We start from the raw sequence: 21,907 nt of genomic DNA, 5'->3' as shown, positions 1-21,907 counted from the left end.
TGGGGATAGCAACGAACAGAGAGAACCACTTTAAACACATAATTCTTTCAAACACATAATTCTTTTAAACGACTTAAAAAACTAAAAAAAAACAAAAAAAAAACAAACCCAAAACAAACAAAAAACCTAAACTAAAGAATTAAAAACATTGAATGACTTCCCCAAATTGTGTCAAGAGTTTTTATTTGATTGACTTTGGGAATTTGTAGCATTTGGTTAAGAAAGGAAATAGTGATTGATTGTTTGTGAGAAAAGAATACAAGTGAGCTTCATTGATAACTTAGAGAGAAAGTATATTAAATATAAAAGTGAATTTGATTAAAAAAAATAGAAGTTTGTGGCACAACAGTGAGAGAAAGAGAGTTTTGAAAATATAAGTTAACTAGACTGAGAAATAGAGTATCTAAGAAAACTTAATATAGATCAAGTGTAATATAGTACTTTAAACCACAAATCTATTTTACTATTTTGGTTCCATATCCAAGAAACCAAAAAAAAAAAAAAAAGAATTGGAAGGTATTACTTGCAGAGAATTGATTTCAAAAGTGTATTGATTGCATTCCCTAGTGTAAATTAAAAATAGTAATACAATTTTTTTCAAGGTGAAAAAGTGAAAAGTGACTTTACACAATAAGTGCAAACAGTGATATAACTGAATTTGTCAAAAGAGGTAAGAGCAATATTCCAGATTTGATAGAGCAGATAAAGAGTGATAGAGCAGATAAGGAGAAAGTAACATTGTGATAAAGAGGTATCTGGAAAATCAAGTGAACTGGATTGAGTGAAAATTGCTCTTTGTAAATTTGACTTGGAATATAAAGTGTAAAAAAGGAAAAAGCTTGATTGAAGTCGAGGTTACAGATAAAATTTTATAGTGTTTGAAACGGGCAATTGATTTTCATTACAAAGAATAAAACAACCTTTTAAATACAAAGGACTAAGTGATTTGGGCTGAGCTTTATATAATTTTGCAAATACAAATTTAATTTATTGACAAAAATACAGATAAAAGATACAAAAAAGGCACTAAAATTTTAAAAGGGGTAAGACTAATGCATAACTTCAACTGGGGATAAACTTGAGTAAAGTGAAAGAGTTAAAATACAGAATAAGGGCTAGAAGCGTTATTGCAGAATTTGATTGAGAAAATAGTGATATTTTTTCTCAAAGGGTAAAATAGTGACCTTGTTGATAAAAAGAGAATTTTGAGTGAACCTGACTGAGCAAATTAATAGTCATTCATAAATTTGACTAGGGATGTAAAGTTTGATAGAGGAAAAAAATATCTCGCTTGATTATAGTTAAAGTTATATATGAAAATATAGAGTTCCTTACAGATAAGATACTGAAAGGTACTAAAATTTTTGAGAGGTGTAAAGTGGAAAGAGTGATATTTCACAAGTGCAACCAGTCATAAACCTGAGTACGTTGAAAGAGATTAAATATAGAGTAAGAGCTAAAAGCAATATTGCGGATTTGATTTAGAAAAGAGTGATACACTTGAAAATAAAGGTAGAAAGAGTGATTTTGGGATAAAAAGAGAAATTTGAGTGAACTTGACTGAGCAAATTAATAGTTATTCATAAATTTGACTAGGGATATAAAGTTTGATAGAGGAAAAAAATATCTTGCTTGAATATAGTTTAGTTATATATGAAAATATAAAGAGTTCCTTACAGATAAGATACTGAAAGGTACTAAAATTTTTGAGAGGTTTAAAGTGGAGAGAGTGATATTGCACAAGTGCAACCAGTCATAAACCTGAGTAGGTTGAAAGAGATAAAATACAGAGTAAGAGCTAAAAACAGTATCTTGGATTTGATTTAGAAAAGAGTGATACACTTGAAAGTAAAGTTAGAAAGAGTGTTATTGAGGAAAAAAGAGAAAAAAAGAGAGAAATTTGAGTGAAGCAATTAGCATTTATAAATTTGACTTGGGATATAAATCTGATCAAGGGAAAAACCTTGCTTGATTACAATTTGAATTGTATACGCAAATATAAAGAGTAGCTGATAGGCAGTGATTACTTTTACCCTCCCCCCCCCCCAAAGAAAAACTTCAATTGCAAAGAAGCAAATATAAATTTGGTCCAAATTTTGCAAATACAAGTGAGCTTTATTGACATAATACATTTAAAGGTACTTTTGTGTGGGTAGTGAATTTTAAAGGAAACGTTAAGACCTTGAAAGACAATTCATTGTGTGCGTACTTCTCAAATTTTTAATTTTTTATCTGTTGGAATAAAGAAATTGAAAATGGCTGCCACTCAATTCGGCTCAATTATTCATGAGATTCTAAACATGCTTTCCAGTTACACATCAATGATCAATTCAGATATTGGTAAATGTTGTCATTGCATGAATGACATCAATGAAAGTGACACTTATGTAACATGTGAATATTGCAACAACCATTTTCATGTGACTTGCGAGGGATACTTGAACAATGACAAACTTGCTGACCAGAAATTGGTTTGGATTTGCCCATGCTGTGGCCATAGCAACATTGGTAATCGAATATTTGACAGAGTATGTATTCCATCTCATTATAACAGATATGAGCCTCTCATGTTGGCAGATGTTGATGATGACAATGACAATGAGAACATGGAAATCTTCAAAGAGACAAGACGAAAAAGGAGAGCAAAGAAGAGGTATGTTAAAGTAAAAAAGAGCACAGTGTTTGCAGAGCAATGCAGCAGATGTGAAAATGGTGTAACAGACAATCTGTCTCATTTCAAAGATCAAAACTTGCTCAATGAAGAACTTGACGGTAATTGGGTAAAAGTGGAATGCAAAAGAACAAAATTGATGGCAAGAAAAACAGAAGGAAGAACACATTCAGATGAAGAAAACGAACAGGACAAAAGAAAGAGAAGATCAGTTAATGGTGTATTGTTAGAACCAGGTGTAACCTACATTGGCAAAGCATTCAAGAGATTTTATGGTAGTCGTGAAAGAAAAATCAAAGAACAGAAAGAAGAGTGTAAGGTGACCCACAAAATGGAAAATAAAGAAATAGATGTCAATGTGCAATCCTACGTAGAAACTTTATTGAATATTTATGCTTGTAGTGTGAAATCTCCATGTTCCATGAAGTTTTACAATGAAGCCAATGTGGTAATTGAAACAATGCAAAATCAATCTTATGCTCATGTAACAAGTTGTTTGTCTTCATTGTCAAAAGCAGGTTTGACTAAGTACTTGAACCCGAAGACGTGTATTGTTGTGGAAAAGATGCAGGATTTGAGACGATACAGAGTTCATGCAGGTGGTAGAAGAGGAAGAGGTCAAAGAAGGAACATGAAAGGTCAGTTCACGAAAGTGAATCAAAGAGATGATAATTGCTCTGATGTTTCAAAGATTCCAAAGAAAGAGGTCAGAACACAATCTAACAAAGATATGATTGAGAATAATGCAAATTGTAAGGAAGTCCCAGTGGCTCATCAGTTGAACAGTTTTGGTAAATCAATTACAGTAGGCAAAGTTGAAGAAGAGTTGACAAACAGAAATGTAGATCACCATCTATACATACATTCTAATGAGGGTGCATGTGCAACAGATGAAATTTGTAAACATATGTCTAGTAAAGAAACCATGAACATTCCAGATAGAGTAAGCCAAGTTAAATTACAGATTGATCTTGAAGAAAATGAGAGTGATTGTGATATCGACATTGACACACCTATCAAACGCAATCGTGGGAGAAATTGTATAGAATCTGATTCAGACACAAATGTTGAAGGTGACATCATACTGATCAGTTCATTTGAAAGTGAAAGGTCATGTCAGTGTATTGATACACAGCATGTACGTGATGAAACATGTCACGATGAAATTTTCCTAGATGCAGGATTGAATGAAAATACAGACAATGCAATTTTGAGTGCAGAGGATGAGTCTACTGACGATTGTTTTGCGCAAAATTCCTTGGAATCTCATATGAAAGCAGGAATTGATCAGGAAAGAAAAGAAGATGATATGCATCTTTCTTCCAATGAATCAAGAGACGAAGTAGAGTTTGTATCAGATCTTGGAATGTGTGATAGGCCAGACAAATCTTTTAAATTTTTACCTCTTGAGATAACTGACAAACAAGCCATCTGTAAAAAATTGAATATTACCTATACAGACACAAGCTTACATGCAAGGTCCAATAGCAATGAGTGCATCGGAATTCCTTCACACATTAAAGCAATAGCTGATGATGGAAACTGTTTCTTTCGTGCAATTTCATATGCTATTTCTGGAACTGAATGTCATCATGTAATTCTAAGGAATTTTACTGTGAACCATTTATTACAGACCAATGATAAGTTTAAGAGTACATTGAGAAGTGAGTTCAGAACTGTCAGAGAATATGTTTTGAAAAATAGAATAATGGAAAATGGAACTTGGGCTACAGACACTGAAATGAGTGCATTGGCAAATTTGATTGATACCGATATCTATTCTTACAATGATCAAGTACCATGTTGGCAGCTGTACTCTGCAAGGAAACCGGGAAGAATAAATGTTGTTACATCTCATAAAGGCATTTATATACAGTACACAAGAAATGTTCATTTTAATGTAGTTGAATCCGTTACTTCAGTCAGTAGTGATTCATCAAAGAACATAGCAACAATGAAAGATATAAGCACAACAGTAAATATGCAAATAAAACCAGTTGCACAAGGAACATTTCATCAAGGTGATACGAGATTTGGTGATTCAGCAGGAAAGCAATGTGTTGCCAATTCATTGTCTGCTTTGTTGTATAGCAAAATGAAAAATGCTAATGATTGGGACAATAAAGATTTAGATAAAATTCTGGCCAATGGTGATGAACTCTATCGTTACATAAGGTATTATGTAGCACGTGAACAAGAATATCTATTAATTTCTGATCTACTTGAACACTTAGAGGCATATGATGAGTTGTTTGAGATAAAACGACGTGAATCAATACCTGGATTGTTAGAAGGAGATGAAAAAACAATGGAAGAATCTTTTTCAATGCCGTTGAAACAGGCACTTGAACAAGAATTGAGTAGTGACTCTGATGCATGTTTTGTGACATTTTCTGGAAATACTTTTATTGTCATATCTAGTTATGATTGTTTCTTTATATTTGATTCACATTCAAGAAACACAAGAGGCTTACTCATTGATGATGGCTATAGTGTAGTGCTTCAAACACCAAGTTGGCAAGGTGTGTATAATCATTGCATGAGGTTGGCAAAAACATTGAAATGTTCTTCACAAACTCAATATGAGTTAACTAGTACATGTGCAAAAGCATTGTCAAATAAAAATGAAACACTGAATGGTCGTTTTCAATTAGAAGATTCATTGAATGAAGGTCCTTCAAATACAAATAGTCAAAGAAATTTTGGATCATCTGAATCTGAAATGGAATCTAATTGCTTAGATGAAACCGAAAGATCAGATGGAAGTATATTTCCACAAGAAGTATTTCATAAACATGATGTATATTTCACTGAGGATTCTAATGAAGCAGTTAATAATAATTTACACGATAAAGAAAAAATGCATGTAAATGAAAATGAGCCAAACTTGAAAGATAGTGTTAACAGCAATGACTATAAAAAGTTGAAAATTATGACTAAAATAGAGAAGTCTAATAGTATTTTAGGTACAAAACGCAAATTGACTAATCCTGAAAGTGGCTTGAAATGCAGTGACAATTTTCACACAGAAATTCATAATTTAAAATTGGCAAAACTTAATGAAACTGATTTATCAACCATTGTAGAAATTGATTATGATACGATAGATGATTTAATGATAATTGAAGAAAGTCATAGTATATTGTGGTTTAAGCCTCTTGTTGGTAAACAGAAAAAAAAATGTTGTAAGATAATGAATATTCCACATTTTGTTGCTAGCTTTGAAAATTATGCTTATGAAAAATGGGTACCTCTAGAGCAACTAAAAGATGTAAAAGATATTGAAGATGATGGAAACTGTTTTTATCGTGCTATATCATTTGCATTGACAGGAAGTGAGGAATATCATCTTATCATTAGGCAAGCTATCCTTACACATCTCATGGAAAATGAAGATAGGTTTGTTGGATTCTTGAGAATGGGTTACTCTAGTATTTCACACTATGTCTCAAATAACATTATTGAGGAAAGTGGTACATGGGCAACTGAAATGGAAATTGTGGTTTTAGCTAATTTGATTGAAACTGACATTTATGTATATGATGAAGACCGGTTAAAATGGAGTTTATTTTCTGGTAAAAATTTTCAAATAGGAAAGGAAACAACTACATATGGTGTTTATTTAAGAAATACTCATGGCATCCATTATGATGTTGTTATGTCAGTGCAATCATGTGATTCTAGTTTTTCATGTAATGAAACCACAAATATAAGTAGCTGTGCAAATGACAAAGAAAGAAAATATGCTAGAGTAAACAATGTTAAAATATCTGATTCATTAACGAAAAGACGTAGAAGTAAGAGCAGTTATAGTGTAATGAAGGATATAAAAACGAAACAAAAAAGAGAAGAGCGGAGTTTTAAGAAAAAAAAAGATATGGATAAAGAAAAGCTTGTTAATTTTGAGGATTTGAAGAAAACCAAAAAATATGAGGATGCTGGAAAAGGGGAAAAATGACTTATGATTGCAACAAAAAAATATCATACTGATTCAACTTATCGAATAGCACTTCTCAATTCGTTGAATGAAAAATATAGATTAAATAAAGTATTTCGTGAAAATAGGAAAGAAACAACAAGAAAATGCTATCAGACAAATGAACTATTCAAGCAATCACAAAAGAGTAGGATGAGAAATACTATGAGAAGTAAATATCACTCTGATGAACAGTTTAAGCAATCAGAGAAGAGTAGGATGAAAAATACTAGGAGAATTAAATATCAGTGTGATGAACAGTTTAACTCTTTAAGCGCCATTGGCAGCTATTTGTGACCATAGGCCACTCTTGCCGGTGGCAGCTATTTGTGCCCAAGTAACTTTTGTTTAACCAATTTTACAGCCAGAAAATCAGCACCATATTCTGTGTATTTTATGTTGTTATACTGGCAAGGAATTCACAATTCATTTCATCATATAAAAAATAGTGGTTTACATAGACATTTTTTGAGTAAAATTGTATTTTTGCATCATTATTTTGAAGAGATGATTTTGGATATTGCCGCGATCTGAATCAGGATTTCCCCTATAGAAACGTGTGATATAACGGTTGTGTGTAGCAATACACGTACTTCTATGGGCAGAGCAAAGGCGAGTGTGCGAAGGCATTCAGCTCGGAATTGACCAATGACAGAGCGGTACGATGTTCCTCACCCAGCACTACTCGCCCATTCGCTATTGTTACATGAATATTCATGAGCTATCGATTTGGTCTTTTGCAGGCCGGTATGGTAGTATTCTTGTGTCAAGGCTTTTTTGTGCCTGCAAATGTGCACGGTTTGGGCTAGATTTTTTTGGGGGGGATGTTTTATACTTTGTTTTTTGCATTCTCACAAAATTGTTCTTCCTCATTTGTCTTTCAGCGAGAAATAATTCATATTAATCAATGTATCATTTCTTCCGATGATCCGTTTTCTTTTGATTTGCATCGGTTACGGAAAGAAACCTAAATATTATTTTGATCATCAACAAAATATATGTTGTCAATGCGGCAAGGGCGAAATAAAAAGTATGATGTGTGTGATCTTTTATTTACAAGATTCTGTGAATTTCATGCATTTTCCGCAATGCGTTTTTTTTCATTCTTCCTCATTTGTTTATTAGCGAGAAATAATTCACATTAATCAATGTATCATTTCTTCCGATGATCCGCTTTCTTTTGATTCTCCCTTTTTGCCAGCAAAAAGATGATGGGTAAATACCCCTACACGCTGAGCTCATATGTCAATGACTCAAATCTGATATCATATACTACTAAATGAAAAAAAAATGAATCAAGCAAATGTGATAACAACACCAAATAACGAACCAAGTTTGGTGGAAAAAATAAACATCAAATTTGCATCGGTAACGGAAAGAAACCTAAATATTATTTTGATCATCAACAAAATATATGTTGTCAATGTGGCAAGGGCGAAATTAAAAATATGATGGGTGTAAGGAAGATAAAAAAACAAAAGATAAATGTGAGTGAGCGAATCAAGCGAGTAAACGCACTTTTCATGATCTTTTATTTACAAAATTCTGTGAATGTCATGTATTTTCCGTAATGCGTTTTTTATTCTTCCTCATTTGTTTTATTAGCAAGAAATAATTTATACCAATCAATGTATCATTTCTTCCGATGATACGCTTTTTTTGTTTCTCTTTTTTTGCCAGCAAAAAGATAATGGGTATATATCCCTACACGCTGAGCTCATATGGCAAATCTGGTAGCATAAACTGGATTACTACGAAATGAAAAAAAAAATATCAAGCAAATTTGATAATTGAAAATGTTAAATGTGCTAACATATCGAGTATGTTGATTGTGCATAAGTCCTACCGCACGAATAAAATATTGACAATGCACGTTATAAAGAAGTTTAGTGGTGTCACTTATATATAATTTGAACAGCAAATGATGTCCATTTCATTTTTTTCAGGAAAGGGGAAGTAAAATTAATTTTTACTACATTGATAGTTTCAATGACGGGGTAATTATCGATATCACAAATAAGAGGTGTAGTAAATATAATCTCTGATATTGTCGAAAGCAATATCTTACTTTTCCGATAGATGATCCATTACAAACATATTATTTGAATAAACAAAGGTTCAACAAATGATAAAGATCTAATTTTCTACAAATTGTTAGTAATTTCTACCTTCACACCCCATCGCTTCGTTATTTTTTCCCCTCTTTTATCTTTCAATTTTCTGTATGTTTGATTTGTCAAGGATTATAGCCTATACATTTCTTCAATCTTAAATTTCATCTTTATCCTTTATTTCTAAATATGCAAAATAGGCTTCAGCTACAAGTTGATTTAATTATTTTAAACTATTTTTCTTTGTGCTTTTGATAAGTGGAAGTAACGATGCCAGTGTTTGTGGTGGTGGTGGAGGTGTGCTGTTTCCCCCTTGATTTCTTGTTATCATTCTCGACATTATCCATGACATCTTTACCATCATCCCTATCATCATCATCATCATCATTTAGATTACAGGAAATTTGAAGCATATTGTTGATGGTAAATGTCTTAAAGTCGAAACAAATATTTGAATAAAAATTATGTATTTTAATGGCAATAAGTCAATGGAAGGTGTTGGGGAAAGCGACAGAGGAATTTTAATCTTGATCTCAACGGAGAGAAAAGCTATTGTTCGTATCGGAACCTTTGAAAGTATTCAATTGTCAAATCAAAAGACGCGCGCGTGGCCCGATTTCTATGAACATCCTGTGCTAAATTACTTTCCTCGATAATAGGTCAGGAGGGAGCGCGGATTAGACATTCCTCATAAAAGGGAGTCTGGGCATCTATTGTTCATGACTTGGTGGCATGAACAATGACGTGTAGTCGCTATCAGACAGGTGGCTAATTTGGTCGAACATTATTCTTTTTAATGCCGAAACAGATATAATGAATATTTCACCCCCATCATGAAATGTCCACAGAGTGAATTTTACATGTTATGTTTATCGTTCTTTCACTGTTCAGCTACGATTTTATATCAAATAGTGATCCCATAGGGCTTCCTGGCATGTCGACGAAGACCGTTGCCTTTTTTTCAAACCGCTTGCTATGTATGCTCGCTCGCTGAATGAAATGAAGTTTGAAAATAATCAATTATTCAAAGGCAAAATATGCAATGAGGCCCTTGTCTAAGATTGTCATTATATTTTCATTTTATATTGCATTATATTTTCCGCAAGAAAAATAATATCCGGCATCTATTGTCAATTCCTTGGCATGTACGAGATGCATAGTTGGCTCAGATTAATATCCTTTCATAGATGAGGCTACACAGATCAGATATGATCATATTTAAAAATATTTTTTTCCAGAGATCTTTATATCCTCTCTATACAAATCATTTTTATTTCATAACAAATATACAAATTACCCAAGTCCTTTGCCGGAAATAGTGGGGCAAAGTCCGCTTCACTGGCAATCTGCAGGATTATGGAGTATATATATAAACATATAGGTATATTGATATAAAACAAACACATAATGAGCTATGTGCAGTACATAAGAAATCTTAGTATGGGGAGATGTGTAACTATAAAAGGAATGAATCATGTGGACAGATGTCACAGGAAGAGAAAGTAAAATAAAAGTGAAAAAAAACACGAGATTAAAAAGAAAGGAGAGAGGGAGAGTCCAGAGATGACGAGAGATGGATAGATAGATAGATGGATAGACAGAGATGTGAGATCAGTTACGTAATAATGATAACGTATGAATATTATGCTAGAATTATGTTTTGTAATAAATACATTTAATTTTGTATTCAACCTGGGTCATCACAAAAAGGGCTAAAAATCACTGACCTCACATTTTTTTTTAGGCGGGGGGGGGGGGGGGGGTGGCAGACCAGAAATACAGAACAAATAGGCTTATACCCCTTTCATAAACCCAATTATGCGGCTAATAGCAGCATAATTTGGTCGTAAAATTGGAAGAGGACCAGAGTTATCCGCATTATTTTGATGCTGCTATTATCCGCATAATAGCAGCATCGGGACAAGATTTTGAGTTTATGAACGCATTTCCAAATAATGCGGATAATTGCCATGGTACGGTCACAAGGTCACCCTTTTCAAACGCAACCGCATCGGAGGGGGTGTGTGCGGTTTCCATGACGATTATCCTCCTTTTCAGGACGGGCGCTCGTAAAAATAATGCGGATTATTTCCGGAGTTTATGAACGCAATTTTTATTGAATTATCCGCATAGGTTTATGAAAGGGGTATTAGTATTGAATCTGTCCGATCCCTCTTTATCTATATTTCAATATATCATCTTTAGTTTTCTATATTTTGTCTCCTTGTGATTGGCAATGACTTTGTTACAGTATGAAAGCCCGTATGTACGACGAATAGACCCTGGCAAAATATCACCAAACTTTACACTGATTCATGCTATAGAACGATAGTTGAGTGGGTCGCAAATGTTTGTTGCCGACACTGGATTAGAAATCACCTACATTATCCAAAACAGTATATAGTTGAGTGCATCGAACACCACAAATCGTATCCAGGTTACGATTTTTCTAAAGCATGTTTTGCATTACGACAATATTGGCAAGAATAGAAATGACATAAAATTTACTCTGCACCAATAATTTTGTTGTGGAATACCGCGCATTCTAAATAAACAAGGGTCTTGTTTTGAAGACTACACGAATGTAAGGGTACGGTTGGCTGCACTGTGAAGATACAAGGCTCTAATATATTATTGTGTGTGTTTGCGTGGGGATCGCAGCTGTGCTGTGATTGGTCACTTGATCGACGACAATGCCCTTTTTTGGAAAAGGATGGTTTCAATTGTGTGTGTATAAACCCTCTCGTATTTCAGAGGAAATAACTTGAATAGCAAAATAGTATTTCATTCAATTGAGCATTATTTTTCACATTTTTGTTTGTTCAGTTACATCAATAGATACGTCATTTGAAAGGGTAAACATTGAACTTTCATTTCATTTTCTTAATTTCTTGGTATCTCTACAATTCCTTGGGTTATTTACTCTTTGAAATGTTCATGAAATCATAATTTTCTAGGTTTTACTTATTGAAAAAAATGGTGTAAAATATTTCATCTTTTCTCAATTTTTCCAAACGCAAATTTGAAAGTTCATAACATGATCATAAAGTCCATGAACCATGCATCATTTCATGTGCACAAGGTTTCGTTATACAACGTACGGGTAAAGAGTTATGACCGTTTTAAAATCAGTCTTTGCTTACGTTTCGGTCAATTTAGGATTCCTCGAATATCCCTGGCACTAGAGGGGTATTGGACCTGGCACAGTAAGAGTTAAGCAATCAGAGAAGAGTAGGATGAAAAATACTATGAGAAGTAAATATTACTCTGATGAACAGTTTAAGCAATCACAGAAGAGTAGGATGAAAAATACTAGGAGAATTAAATATCAGTGTGATGAACAGTGTAAGCAATCAGAGAAGAGTAGGATGAAAAATACTAGGAGAAGTAAATATCACTCTGATGAACAGTTTAAGCAATCAGAGAAGAGTAGGATGAAAAATAGTATGAGAAGTAAATATTACTCTGATGAACAGTTTAAGCAATCACAGAAGAGTAGGATGAAAAATACTAGGAGAATTAAATATCAGTGTGATGAACAGTTTAAGCAATCACAGAAGAGTAGGATGAAAAATACTAGGAGAATTAAATATCAGTGTGATGAACAGTTTAAGCAATCAGAGAAGAGTAGGATGAAAAATACTAGGAGAAGTAAATATCACTCTGATGAACAGTTTAAGCAATCAGAGAAGAGTAGGATGAAAAATACTATGAGAAGTAAATATCACTCTGATGAACAGTTTAAGCAATCACAGAAGAGTAGGATGAAAAATACTAGGAGAATTAAATATCAGTGTGATGAACAGTTTAAGCAATCACAGAAGAGTAGGATGAAAAATACTAGGAGAATTAAATATCAGTGTGATGAACAGTTTAAGCAATCAGAGAAGAGTAGGATGAAAAATACTAGGAGAATTAAATATCAGTGTGATGAACAGTTTAAGCAATCAGAGAAGAGTAGGATGAAAAATACTAGGAGAATTAAATATCAGTTGGATGAACAGTTTAAGCAGTTACACAGAAATATAATGAGAAATAAATATCAGTCTGATGAACAGTTCCAGCAGTCACACAAAAATAAAATAAGAAATAAATATCAGAAAGATGGTAGTTTTAAACAAAAGAAATTGCTGAGTTTAAAAAGTAAGTACCAAAAAACAAGAGTTATAGAGAACAAGTAAAAAAACACAACATTAAGAGAAATGTAAAGAAAGAATTGGAAATGTCTCAGTTTGACAATGTTTTGCAAGAATTTCGGAAGATTATCAGTCATGGCCCAGAATATGTTTGCTGTGTGTGCCTTAAACTTCTTTTTGAAAACCAAGTTATGAAATGCAATAAAAGTAAATATAAATTACAGACATGTATCAGTGAAAAGTATTTGCATGTTTGCAACTCAACATGTCGATTAGAATGCCAGATAGGCCAATCAGTGAGATCATCCCTGTGGATATGTTACACTTGTCATAGAAAGTTACAATATGGAAAGGTCCCAGCAGAAGCACTTACTAATAATTTGCATTTACATGAAATTCCAGAAGAACTTGTTAATTTAAACACTCTAGAGCAACATTTGATTGCACTTAATATTCCTTTCATGAAAATGATGTCATTGCCAAAAGGTGGTCAAAATGGAGTTCATGGCCCAGTTGTTTGTGTTCCTTCAAATACCATTAAAACTGTACAGATATTGCCTAGACCTGAGACAGAAGATCAGCTGATACGTGTAAAGTTGAAAAGGAAGTTGTCTTTTAAAAGTTATTATGAGTATAAGTTTGTAGATAAATCTAAATTATTGAATGCATTAAGTTATTTGAAAATGAATAATAAGTATTGTTATGATGTTGTAGTTAATGATGAATGGGAAAATTCAATGGAAAAGAATGAAGAAGAAAATGAAAGTGAAGAAGTATCATCATTGCGTGATATATCTAATTTAAAGAAATTTAGGAGAAGAATTTTGGACTCATTAGATGAATACTTCTCAAAAGATGAAAATATAATTGAAAGTTCACATGGAAAAAAGAAAGAAAACAGTGTCCCAGTCAATAATAAACCAAATGATGAAGATGATGATGATGTTGAAGAAAGATTAAATGGGATTCACTTAAATTCATGTCTGCAACCAGCTGACATTGGACAGGAAATTTTAGATCAGTATTTTGACGATATAATATGTTGTGCTCCATGTGAAGGAAAAAGCCCTGTATCGGTATTGCAAGATGAAACCAATGAGGCCAAATGTTTTCCAGTATTGTTTCCTCGAGGTCAGCCTACTTTTCATGATAAAAGAAATGAAAAGATAACATTGGGACGATATTTACACAATCGACTAATGCATGTTGATAACAGGTTTGCACAAAATACAGACTTTATCTTTTATGCACAGTATATTTATGAAATTCAACAAGTTTTGTCGCAAGTTTCTATTGCATTGAGACAAAGTAAGAATACCAAAGATAACTTTTCACCGATAACTGCCAAGGATTTGAAAGATGCAGAAAAAACTCAGAATATTTTAAAAGCAGACAAAGGATATAAATTTTTAAAGCAAATTCGTGGAACACCTCCGTACTGGCAAAAGACGCAAAAAGATGTATTGGCAATGGTAAGGCAACTTGGAAAACCTACATGGTTTGCTTCATTTTCATGTGCAGATATGAGATGACCAGAATTATTAAATACTTTATTATGTCAGACTGGAGACTCAAGAAAATTGAGTGAATTAGATTGGGCAGATAAGTGTAAACTTATAAGATCAAATCCAGTAACCGTTGCACGAATGTTTGATCATAGATTTCATATGTTTATGAATAAAGTGATTATGTCTACAGCTGCACCAGTAGGTCGTTGCATAGACTATATTGAAAGAATCGAGTTTCAGAGTCGCGGAAGTAGTCACGTACATTTATTGATGTGGGTAGAACAAGCACCGCAATTAGGAATTGATAAAGACGATGATGTTATACAATTCATAGATAAATACATTTCTTGCCGGAAACCTGATAAGGAAGAAGATCCAGAACTCTATGAAATAGTTAGCTCTGTACAACAGCATAGTAAAAAACATTCTAAATCATGCAAAAAGAAAGGAACTACATGTAGGTTTAATTTTCCAAGGCCACCTTCAGAGAAGACCTTTATCATAAAACCTGTTGAGGATACAGAAGTGAAAGATAAAAAAACAAAGCAAAAAAATATTAATGAGACCGAGGGGAAAAAATCTGAAAAAACAAGGAGGATAGAAGATGCAAAACAATTATTGAATAGTGTAAAAGATGCATTATCTGGCGGGACTGAATATAACAGTGTCAGAGATCTTTTTGAAAAATTGGGTATAACACAAAACCAGTTTGAAAGTGCACACAACGAGATTGCTTCACAGGAAAGTGTGATCATCCAAAGAGAACCACAAGATGTATGGGTAAATCAATTTAATCCAGAATTACTTAGAGTTTGGAATGCAAATATGGATTTGCAATATGTTACTAATGCATATGCATGTGTAGCTTACATTGTGTCTTATATGTCTAAAGCCGAACGTGAAATGGGAATGCTTTTGAGTCATACCTTATCGGAAATGGAAGAAGGAAATACAGATGCAAAGCAAAGTATGAAAAAACTAGGTCAAGCTTACATGCATAATCGCGAAGTGTCCGCTCAAGAAAGTGTCTATCGTGTTTGTAGTCTTCGATTAAAAGAGAGCTCTAGAAAAGTAGAATTCATACCTGTTGGACCTGATCCAGTTAGAATGAGTTTACCATTAAGTGTCATTAATAACAGACCAGAATGTGATGATGATGAAGATAATATCTGGATGCCAAGCAAACTTGACAGATATAAAGCCAGGCCTAAAACCAAAAGATTTAGTGCTATGTGTCTTGCAACATTTTGTTCGCAATATCGAATTTTAACAAAATCACAAATTACAAATACATGTAAAGAAAATATTGTTAAATTGGATAAAAATTTGGGATATGTTCAAAAACGTACACGTGGAAAACATGCAGTTGTAAGATACCCTCGATATTCTGTTGTTGTTTCACCTGAAAAGTATTTCCTTAGCATTCTACAACTCTTTTTTCCACGCTATGGTGATGAACATCTAAAGCCTTCAGGTTTTGAGTCATATCAAAATTTCTATGAAACAGGTGTTGTGAATATACATGGCTCAGTACAAAAAGTTAGTTTGATTGTCTGCACAAATCGAAAGAAATTTGAAATAAATGCTGAATCAATAGATCAAGCTCAAGCACATTTAGAAGAATTTGGTGTACAGGAAGATGCCTGGAGTCTTTTATGTCCTGAAAGTGAAGTAGAACGTCTTGAGCATCCAAAGCAAAATATAGATATGGAAGATTGTGACGAAAATCTTGATATTCCTGATTTGAAAAATGATTCTAAAGCAGAAACTTACAGTTTAGAATTACGGTCATCAAAAATATCTACAACAGAAAGACATGGTATGATAAGAAATTTGAATGAAACACAAATGCTTGTCTTTTATAAAATACGAGAATGGTGTTTAAATAAAGTTAATGGAAAATTGATAGAACCTTTTCATGTATTTATTACTGGTGGTGCTGGAACAGGAAAGAGTCATCTAGTCAAATGTCTTTATTACGAATCTACTCGTATACTGGCCAGAATGCTACATTATCCTGACGATATTTCAGTGTTAAAAATAGCCCCTACAGGTGTAGCAGCTTATAATATCAATGGTCATACTATTCACAGCATCTTGTCAATTCCAATTAGAGCTCAAATGCCTTATCAGCCGCTAAGTGAAGAGAAAATAAGTGCTCTCCGTAATAAACTAGCACAGTTGCAAATTCTTATTATTGATGAGGTATCAATGGTAGATCAAAAGTTAATGTATTATATTCATAGTCGACTACGACAAATCAAACAATCTCGAGATGAAACTCCTTTTGGTGGTGTATCTGTAATTGCTGTTGGAGATATGTATCAGTTACCACCTGTGTTTGGAAATCCTTTATATAAAGATAGTCTTCAAGGGGTATTATGGAATGATAATTTAAAAAAAAAAAAAACTTCAACAGATAATGAGACAAAAGGATGATACAGAATTTGCACTTTTATTGAATAGATTACGTATAAAAGAACGTGATGATGTTCTTAATGATAAAGACTTATCAATGCTAAAATCTTGTGAAACAGGTGAAGAATGTGAAAATGCTTTGCACATTTATTCATGTAACAAAGAAGTAGATGAATGGAATAAGAAATTATTGCATAAAAAATGTGCAAATGTAATTTGTTTAAAAGCAGAAGACACTGAGAAAGATGCTAAGAATGGAAGTAAAATTCGTGAAAAACCTGTGACACGTTGTAAAAGCCAGTTACCTAATTATTTGTGGATTGCTGTTAATGCAAGGGTCATGTTACTTAAAAATATTGATGTTAGCAAAGGTCTTACAAATGGGTGTTTTGGAAATGTTACTGAAATAATCAAATCAAATTCTAACACAATTTCCATCAAAGTAAACTTTGACAAAGAAAATGTTGGTATTCATTCTATTGAACGATGTGAAGAATTTTTGGGTAAAAAATATTCAAGGAAACAGTTTCCACTTAAACTTGCTTACGCATGTACAATACATAAAGTACAGGGTTTGACGTTAGACAAAGCTGTTGTATCATTGAAAAAAATATTTGACTCTGGACAAGCATATGTAGGCCTTAGTCGTGTTTCTTCATTATCTGGACTTTACATTGGAGAATTTCAAGCCACAAAATATACATTGTAATCCTGAAATCAAAGAAAGAATGAAAAACATGAAAGTATTCCTTGAAAACGTTGAGAATGAAAATGATGATAGCTATAACTTTACATTGATTTTACACAATATACAAGGATTAAAACAACATTTCATTGATCTTCAGTCACAGTGTCAATTTATGAATGCAGACATCATTTGTTTGACTGAAACATGGATTAATGATGACGACATCTATGACGTTAATATACAGGATTTTAAATTTTATCATCAGCCACGCCATCATTCATACAATGAATCTGGTATATTACACAAATTTAAAGACCAATCACATGGTGGTGTTGGAATTTACACTAAAAAGCAAACTTCAAGTAGATTAGATATATGTATAGATAATTTAGAATTTATTGCAACTGTTCTTACGGATCCAATTTCAATTGTTATTTCAGTGGTATATCGACCTCCATCTTACAATATAACATCGTTTTGTGAAAGTTTAGGTACTTTATTAGACAAACTAAGTAAACAAACCACAAAATGTATTATTGGAGGAGATTTTAATGAAGATCTATTAAAAGGAACTTCAAAAATACACCAGTTAATGTGTTTACATGGTTACACACAACATGTTGGGAATGCTACAACAGAAAATGGAACATTGATAGATCATGTTTATAGTATAGGATTGGATTCATTGAAAACGGAAATCATACCAATATATTATAGTTATCATGAAGGAATTAAAGTAATGTTTTAGTATATGAAATAAGATAAATATTACAAGATGAAAGATAATTGACTGATGGGTATCTACTAAGGGGTAATAATATTCCTTGTTTAATTGGTAACAATAATTTGTAATCTGTGATGCACAAAAATGATGATTTTAAAGACATTCAAATAACATTGTCACTAGGGCATCCATCGATACAACTGTATTTTTGAAATTATTGCAATTTGTTTATTTCTGATAAAAATATACACAAATCATAGGTGATACAATCTAAAATTTTCACATATTCACAATAATAGATTATAATGAATGAAAGCAAGGGAATTCTTTATACAGTAATCATACATGTACATTCATGTATTGTACTAAATGATCATGTTTGAAAATCTTAGGAAACAACTGTACTCCATTATAAGAAAACGTAATTTGCATCAAATATACAATACTTTGTTTGTATTCAGAAAGAAAATGGCTTAACAATACTTAAGTATTAGTAATTTGTTAAATTACATTTCTATTCATCTTTTATAACTGTACTCCATTATAGAACAATGTAATTTTCATGAAATATACATTGTTTGCATTCAGAAAAAATGGCTTACATGTAACATAAATTACATTTCTATTCATCTTTTTATATGATTTGTAATATTGAAAAAGATTTATGAAAATAATTCACAAAATGAAATTTAAAATAGATATGCATTTGTATGATATTTTCAAGATTTAATACATTACCATGAACAGTTAACAGCTTTGAATGCTAATAATATAGATTTATGTTTTTTTTAAATATTGACTAGTGTAAATGATAATAGAAGGATTAAGGAATATCAAGCAAAAAAGGATTTTGAGATGCTTGTTTTAATATTCATTCGTTAAAGAGAAATTCCAGTAGTTGCAGTTAACACTGATTTCATGAGAAAGTTTGTTAATTGCCAGTATATCATCGAGGATCTAGATCTGGTACAGTTACATTAACTGGACTTTGTGAAATCTTGAAATCTACGCTGAAAAATGTTCACACCGAAAATCCCCAACACAGATAAGCGCACGTGGGACAATGTATAATTATTGCTTAGGGCGTCGGGCCCGACGCCCTACCCGAATCCCGTGCTTATTTGCTGATTTCTCAGCAATTACACGATTTCTTCCAGAATCCTTTGGCACATGCGTTTTATTTATACAAACAGACACTTTAGTGGTCATTTTATTGGATTCTGTACGAACTCATTTTGATATCGTTACCAAAACTAGCATTTACCTTTAAATACAGAGTTATACACTTTTAATGTGCTATTGACCATATCATGATAAAAACATGGATATGCTTAATGATGATTTTGATGTGGCCATATTTTTTGGTGGGGTATATCATGATTTTAATTTCTTTTATTAATATTCATTTGTTCAGTTATTGTGAAGAACCCAACTATATTATGATATTATATTATCAGTTCTGGGCTCCTGGCTGAGGGACTCTCTTCTATTGTAATCCAGAGAGTCAAAGATGGTCAACCTTTGCTGAGGGAAGTGAATCTCACTTCCCAGGTCTCCCTTCCCAGGCCACAAAAGTTTCCATTATGGACTGCAGCTGCATTAGGATTTCATTCAAAATTCATCAGCGCATCCAAGTTTGTAAAAGGTATGTTGACTTTTTTTGGTAGACTTTATTGACAAACACAATATGACTTATGAAAACGTTATAGTTCAAAATCTTGTACACAGGTTTAACTTTTTGAAGGTTAGTACATTTAGTTATATAATTGTGGTGCTAAATTGTAATTTAATTCACACAAAATATATAACAGAATTTTTAATGATTTGAGAGTTTGTAATTCTAATTTCATTTTCAACTTCATTATTAATAGTTATTTTCTTTCCGTCTTTATTTATAAGCAATATTCACTTTACAAAATTTTCTATATTGAAATTTTGTGCATTATTTTTATATCAAAATCTAACATGTAGATTATTTATTTAATCTTTTCAACTTTGATTTTTTTTTGAATGATTATTATGGTATATATTTAAATTTGAGTGATCTTAAAGATAAATGAGGGAAATTGCAGTTAACACTGATATAACGAGAACGTCTGTAAAACTAGGCCTAATTGTCACTATATCATCGAGGATCTAGATCTGGTAGAGTTACATAAACTGAACTTTGTGAAATCTTGAAATCTACACTGAAAAATGTTCACACTGAAGATCACCAACACAGATAAGCGCACGTGGGACAGTGTATTGTCATTGCTTTGAAAGTCGGGCACGACGCTTGACCCGAATCCTGTGCTTATTTGCTAATTTCTCAGCAATTACACGATTTCTTCCAGAATCCTTTGGCACGTATTATTTATGCAAACGAATACTTTCGTGGTCATTTCATTGGATTCTGTACAAACTCATTTTGAAATCATTACCAGAACTGGCATTATCTTTAAACGTTACACACATGTTTTAATTATATAAGATTTTGAAATTTAAATATGATTTTTAGCTGTATAATTGATAGTTGTTTTGTTCTTTTTGGGGGTTTTATTATCAGTGTTGGTGTAGAACTTATCTTTCATTGGAAAGTAAAGGGACAACATCCCCAGCGTAACAGTGAAAAGGGGACTTAAAGATGACCAATCAACCTTTGTCTGAAAAGGAAGGTGAATCTCTTATCCCAGGCACGAAGAAGTTTTCATCATGGAATCCTGCTTCATATTAGACCTACCTCATGATTCATCAACATCCACGAACAGGACTATGGGAATTAGACTTATTACATTCTAAGTTTTCATCATGGGCTCCTGCTTGATAAGATTTTGTTCACGATTCATTAAAGGACAAGTCCACCCCGGGGGGGGGGGGTCACTCAAATTGTTTTTTGATGGGGTGTGCCTCCCGAAACTCTGAAATGGGGGTCTAAGGAATTCAATAAAAGGGTAAAATACGGGTCTTGGAAGTTTTTTTATTTATTTACCTCTTGTGGGATGGAACACCCTATCAGCACATGCTGTTTTTCTTAGGGGTCCATAATATACCAAATATACCGAACGGTGTGAAAAACGGTCTACGGAATGGGATTGCGGCACTATACATTGCACAATACATAGCGCTGTGCATGCGCTCGCCATGCATAGAGCGGTTACTAGTTATTATGTAGGGAGTTGCAAAGATGTACGTGCATCTCTCGTAAGCGGTGCTCGCGCTGGACAATTTTGGTAGGGCTAGAGAACTGAGATCTCTCGTAACGGGGGTCTTGCGAGCGGGGCTGGGCAGCTTCTGAACTGAACTTTTGTCATTCGGAGTATCTAGAGAACTGAAACTTGAGTCTGAAAAAGGGGGTCATCAAAGTGTCACGTCCCCGTACCACCAATATATGCGAGTGCCTCCTACGGTGTCCACCCCAGCAAAAAATTGATTTAATAAAAATAGAAAAATCAAAAAAGCATATTAACCCTATCTAGGCCGGGGTATTTTTGGAGTTCATATGGCCGGGGGGGGGGGGGGCCTCCCAGGCCCCCCCCCCCCCTAAGATCTCGGCCGTCGACCGTGCGATTGCGCCGAAAATTGGCACGCAGGTTGCCTGGGACATAATCTACAAGATTGTATAGTAATTTTTTTCATGCGAATCGCTATTAAGTGATTATGCTAATTTATGCGTAATTAGTATGCGAAATCATA

The 21,907-nt window shown here is 33.2% G+C and overlaps 1 protein-coding gene across 2 annotated transcripts; it reads left to right on the top strand.

The window, feature by feature from the left end:
* The first annotated feature begins 2,055 nt into the window (after positions 1-2,055).
* Positions 2,056-21,548, top strand: LOC121410309. 2 transcript variants are annotated; one of them, XM_041602346.1, is made up of 4 exons: positions 2,056-3,309; positions 5,129-5,193; positions 19,690-19,877; positions 20,781-21,548. In XM_041602346.1, exons 1-2 carry the CDS (start codon positions 2,256-2,258, stop codon positions 5,167-5,169), a joined length of 1,095 nt encoding a protein of 364 aa, XP_041458280.1. In that variant the 5' UTR covers positions 2,056-2,255; the 3' UTR covers positions 5,170-5,193; positions 19,690-19,877; positions 20,781-21,548. The 2 variants fall into 2 exon arrangements, with proteins under 2 accessions (XP_041458280.1, XP_041458362.1); XM_041602428.1 differs by lacking the exon at positions 5,129-5,193.
* Positions 21,549-21,907: the final 359 nt, after the last annotated feature.

This window comes from Lytechinus variegatus, chromosome 1, assembly GCF_018143015.1.
Source record: "Lytechinus variegatus isolate NC3 chromosome 1, Lvar_3.0, whole genome shotgun sequence".
NCBI classification, from domain to species: Eukaryota; Metazoa; Echinodermata; class Echinoidea; order Temnopleuroida; family Toxopneustidae; genus Lytechinus; species Lytechinus variegatus.
Note: the sequence above shows the minus strand (reverse complement) of the source record. Positions and strands in the feature narration are given on the sequence as shown.

Bases quoted from the DNA above. Each gene is read 5' to 3' on its own strand.
- LOC121410309 (XM_041602346.1), top strand. From the start codon at position 2,256: ATGGCTGCCACTCAATTCGGCTCAATTATTCATGAGATTCTAAACATG. The intron at 3,310-5,128 runs GTCAGTTCACGA...TTCACATTCAAG, and splicing joins TCAAAGAAGGAACATGAAAG to AAACACAAGAGGCTTACTCA.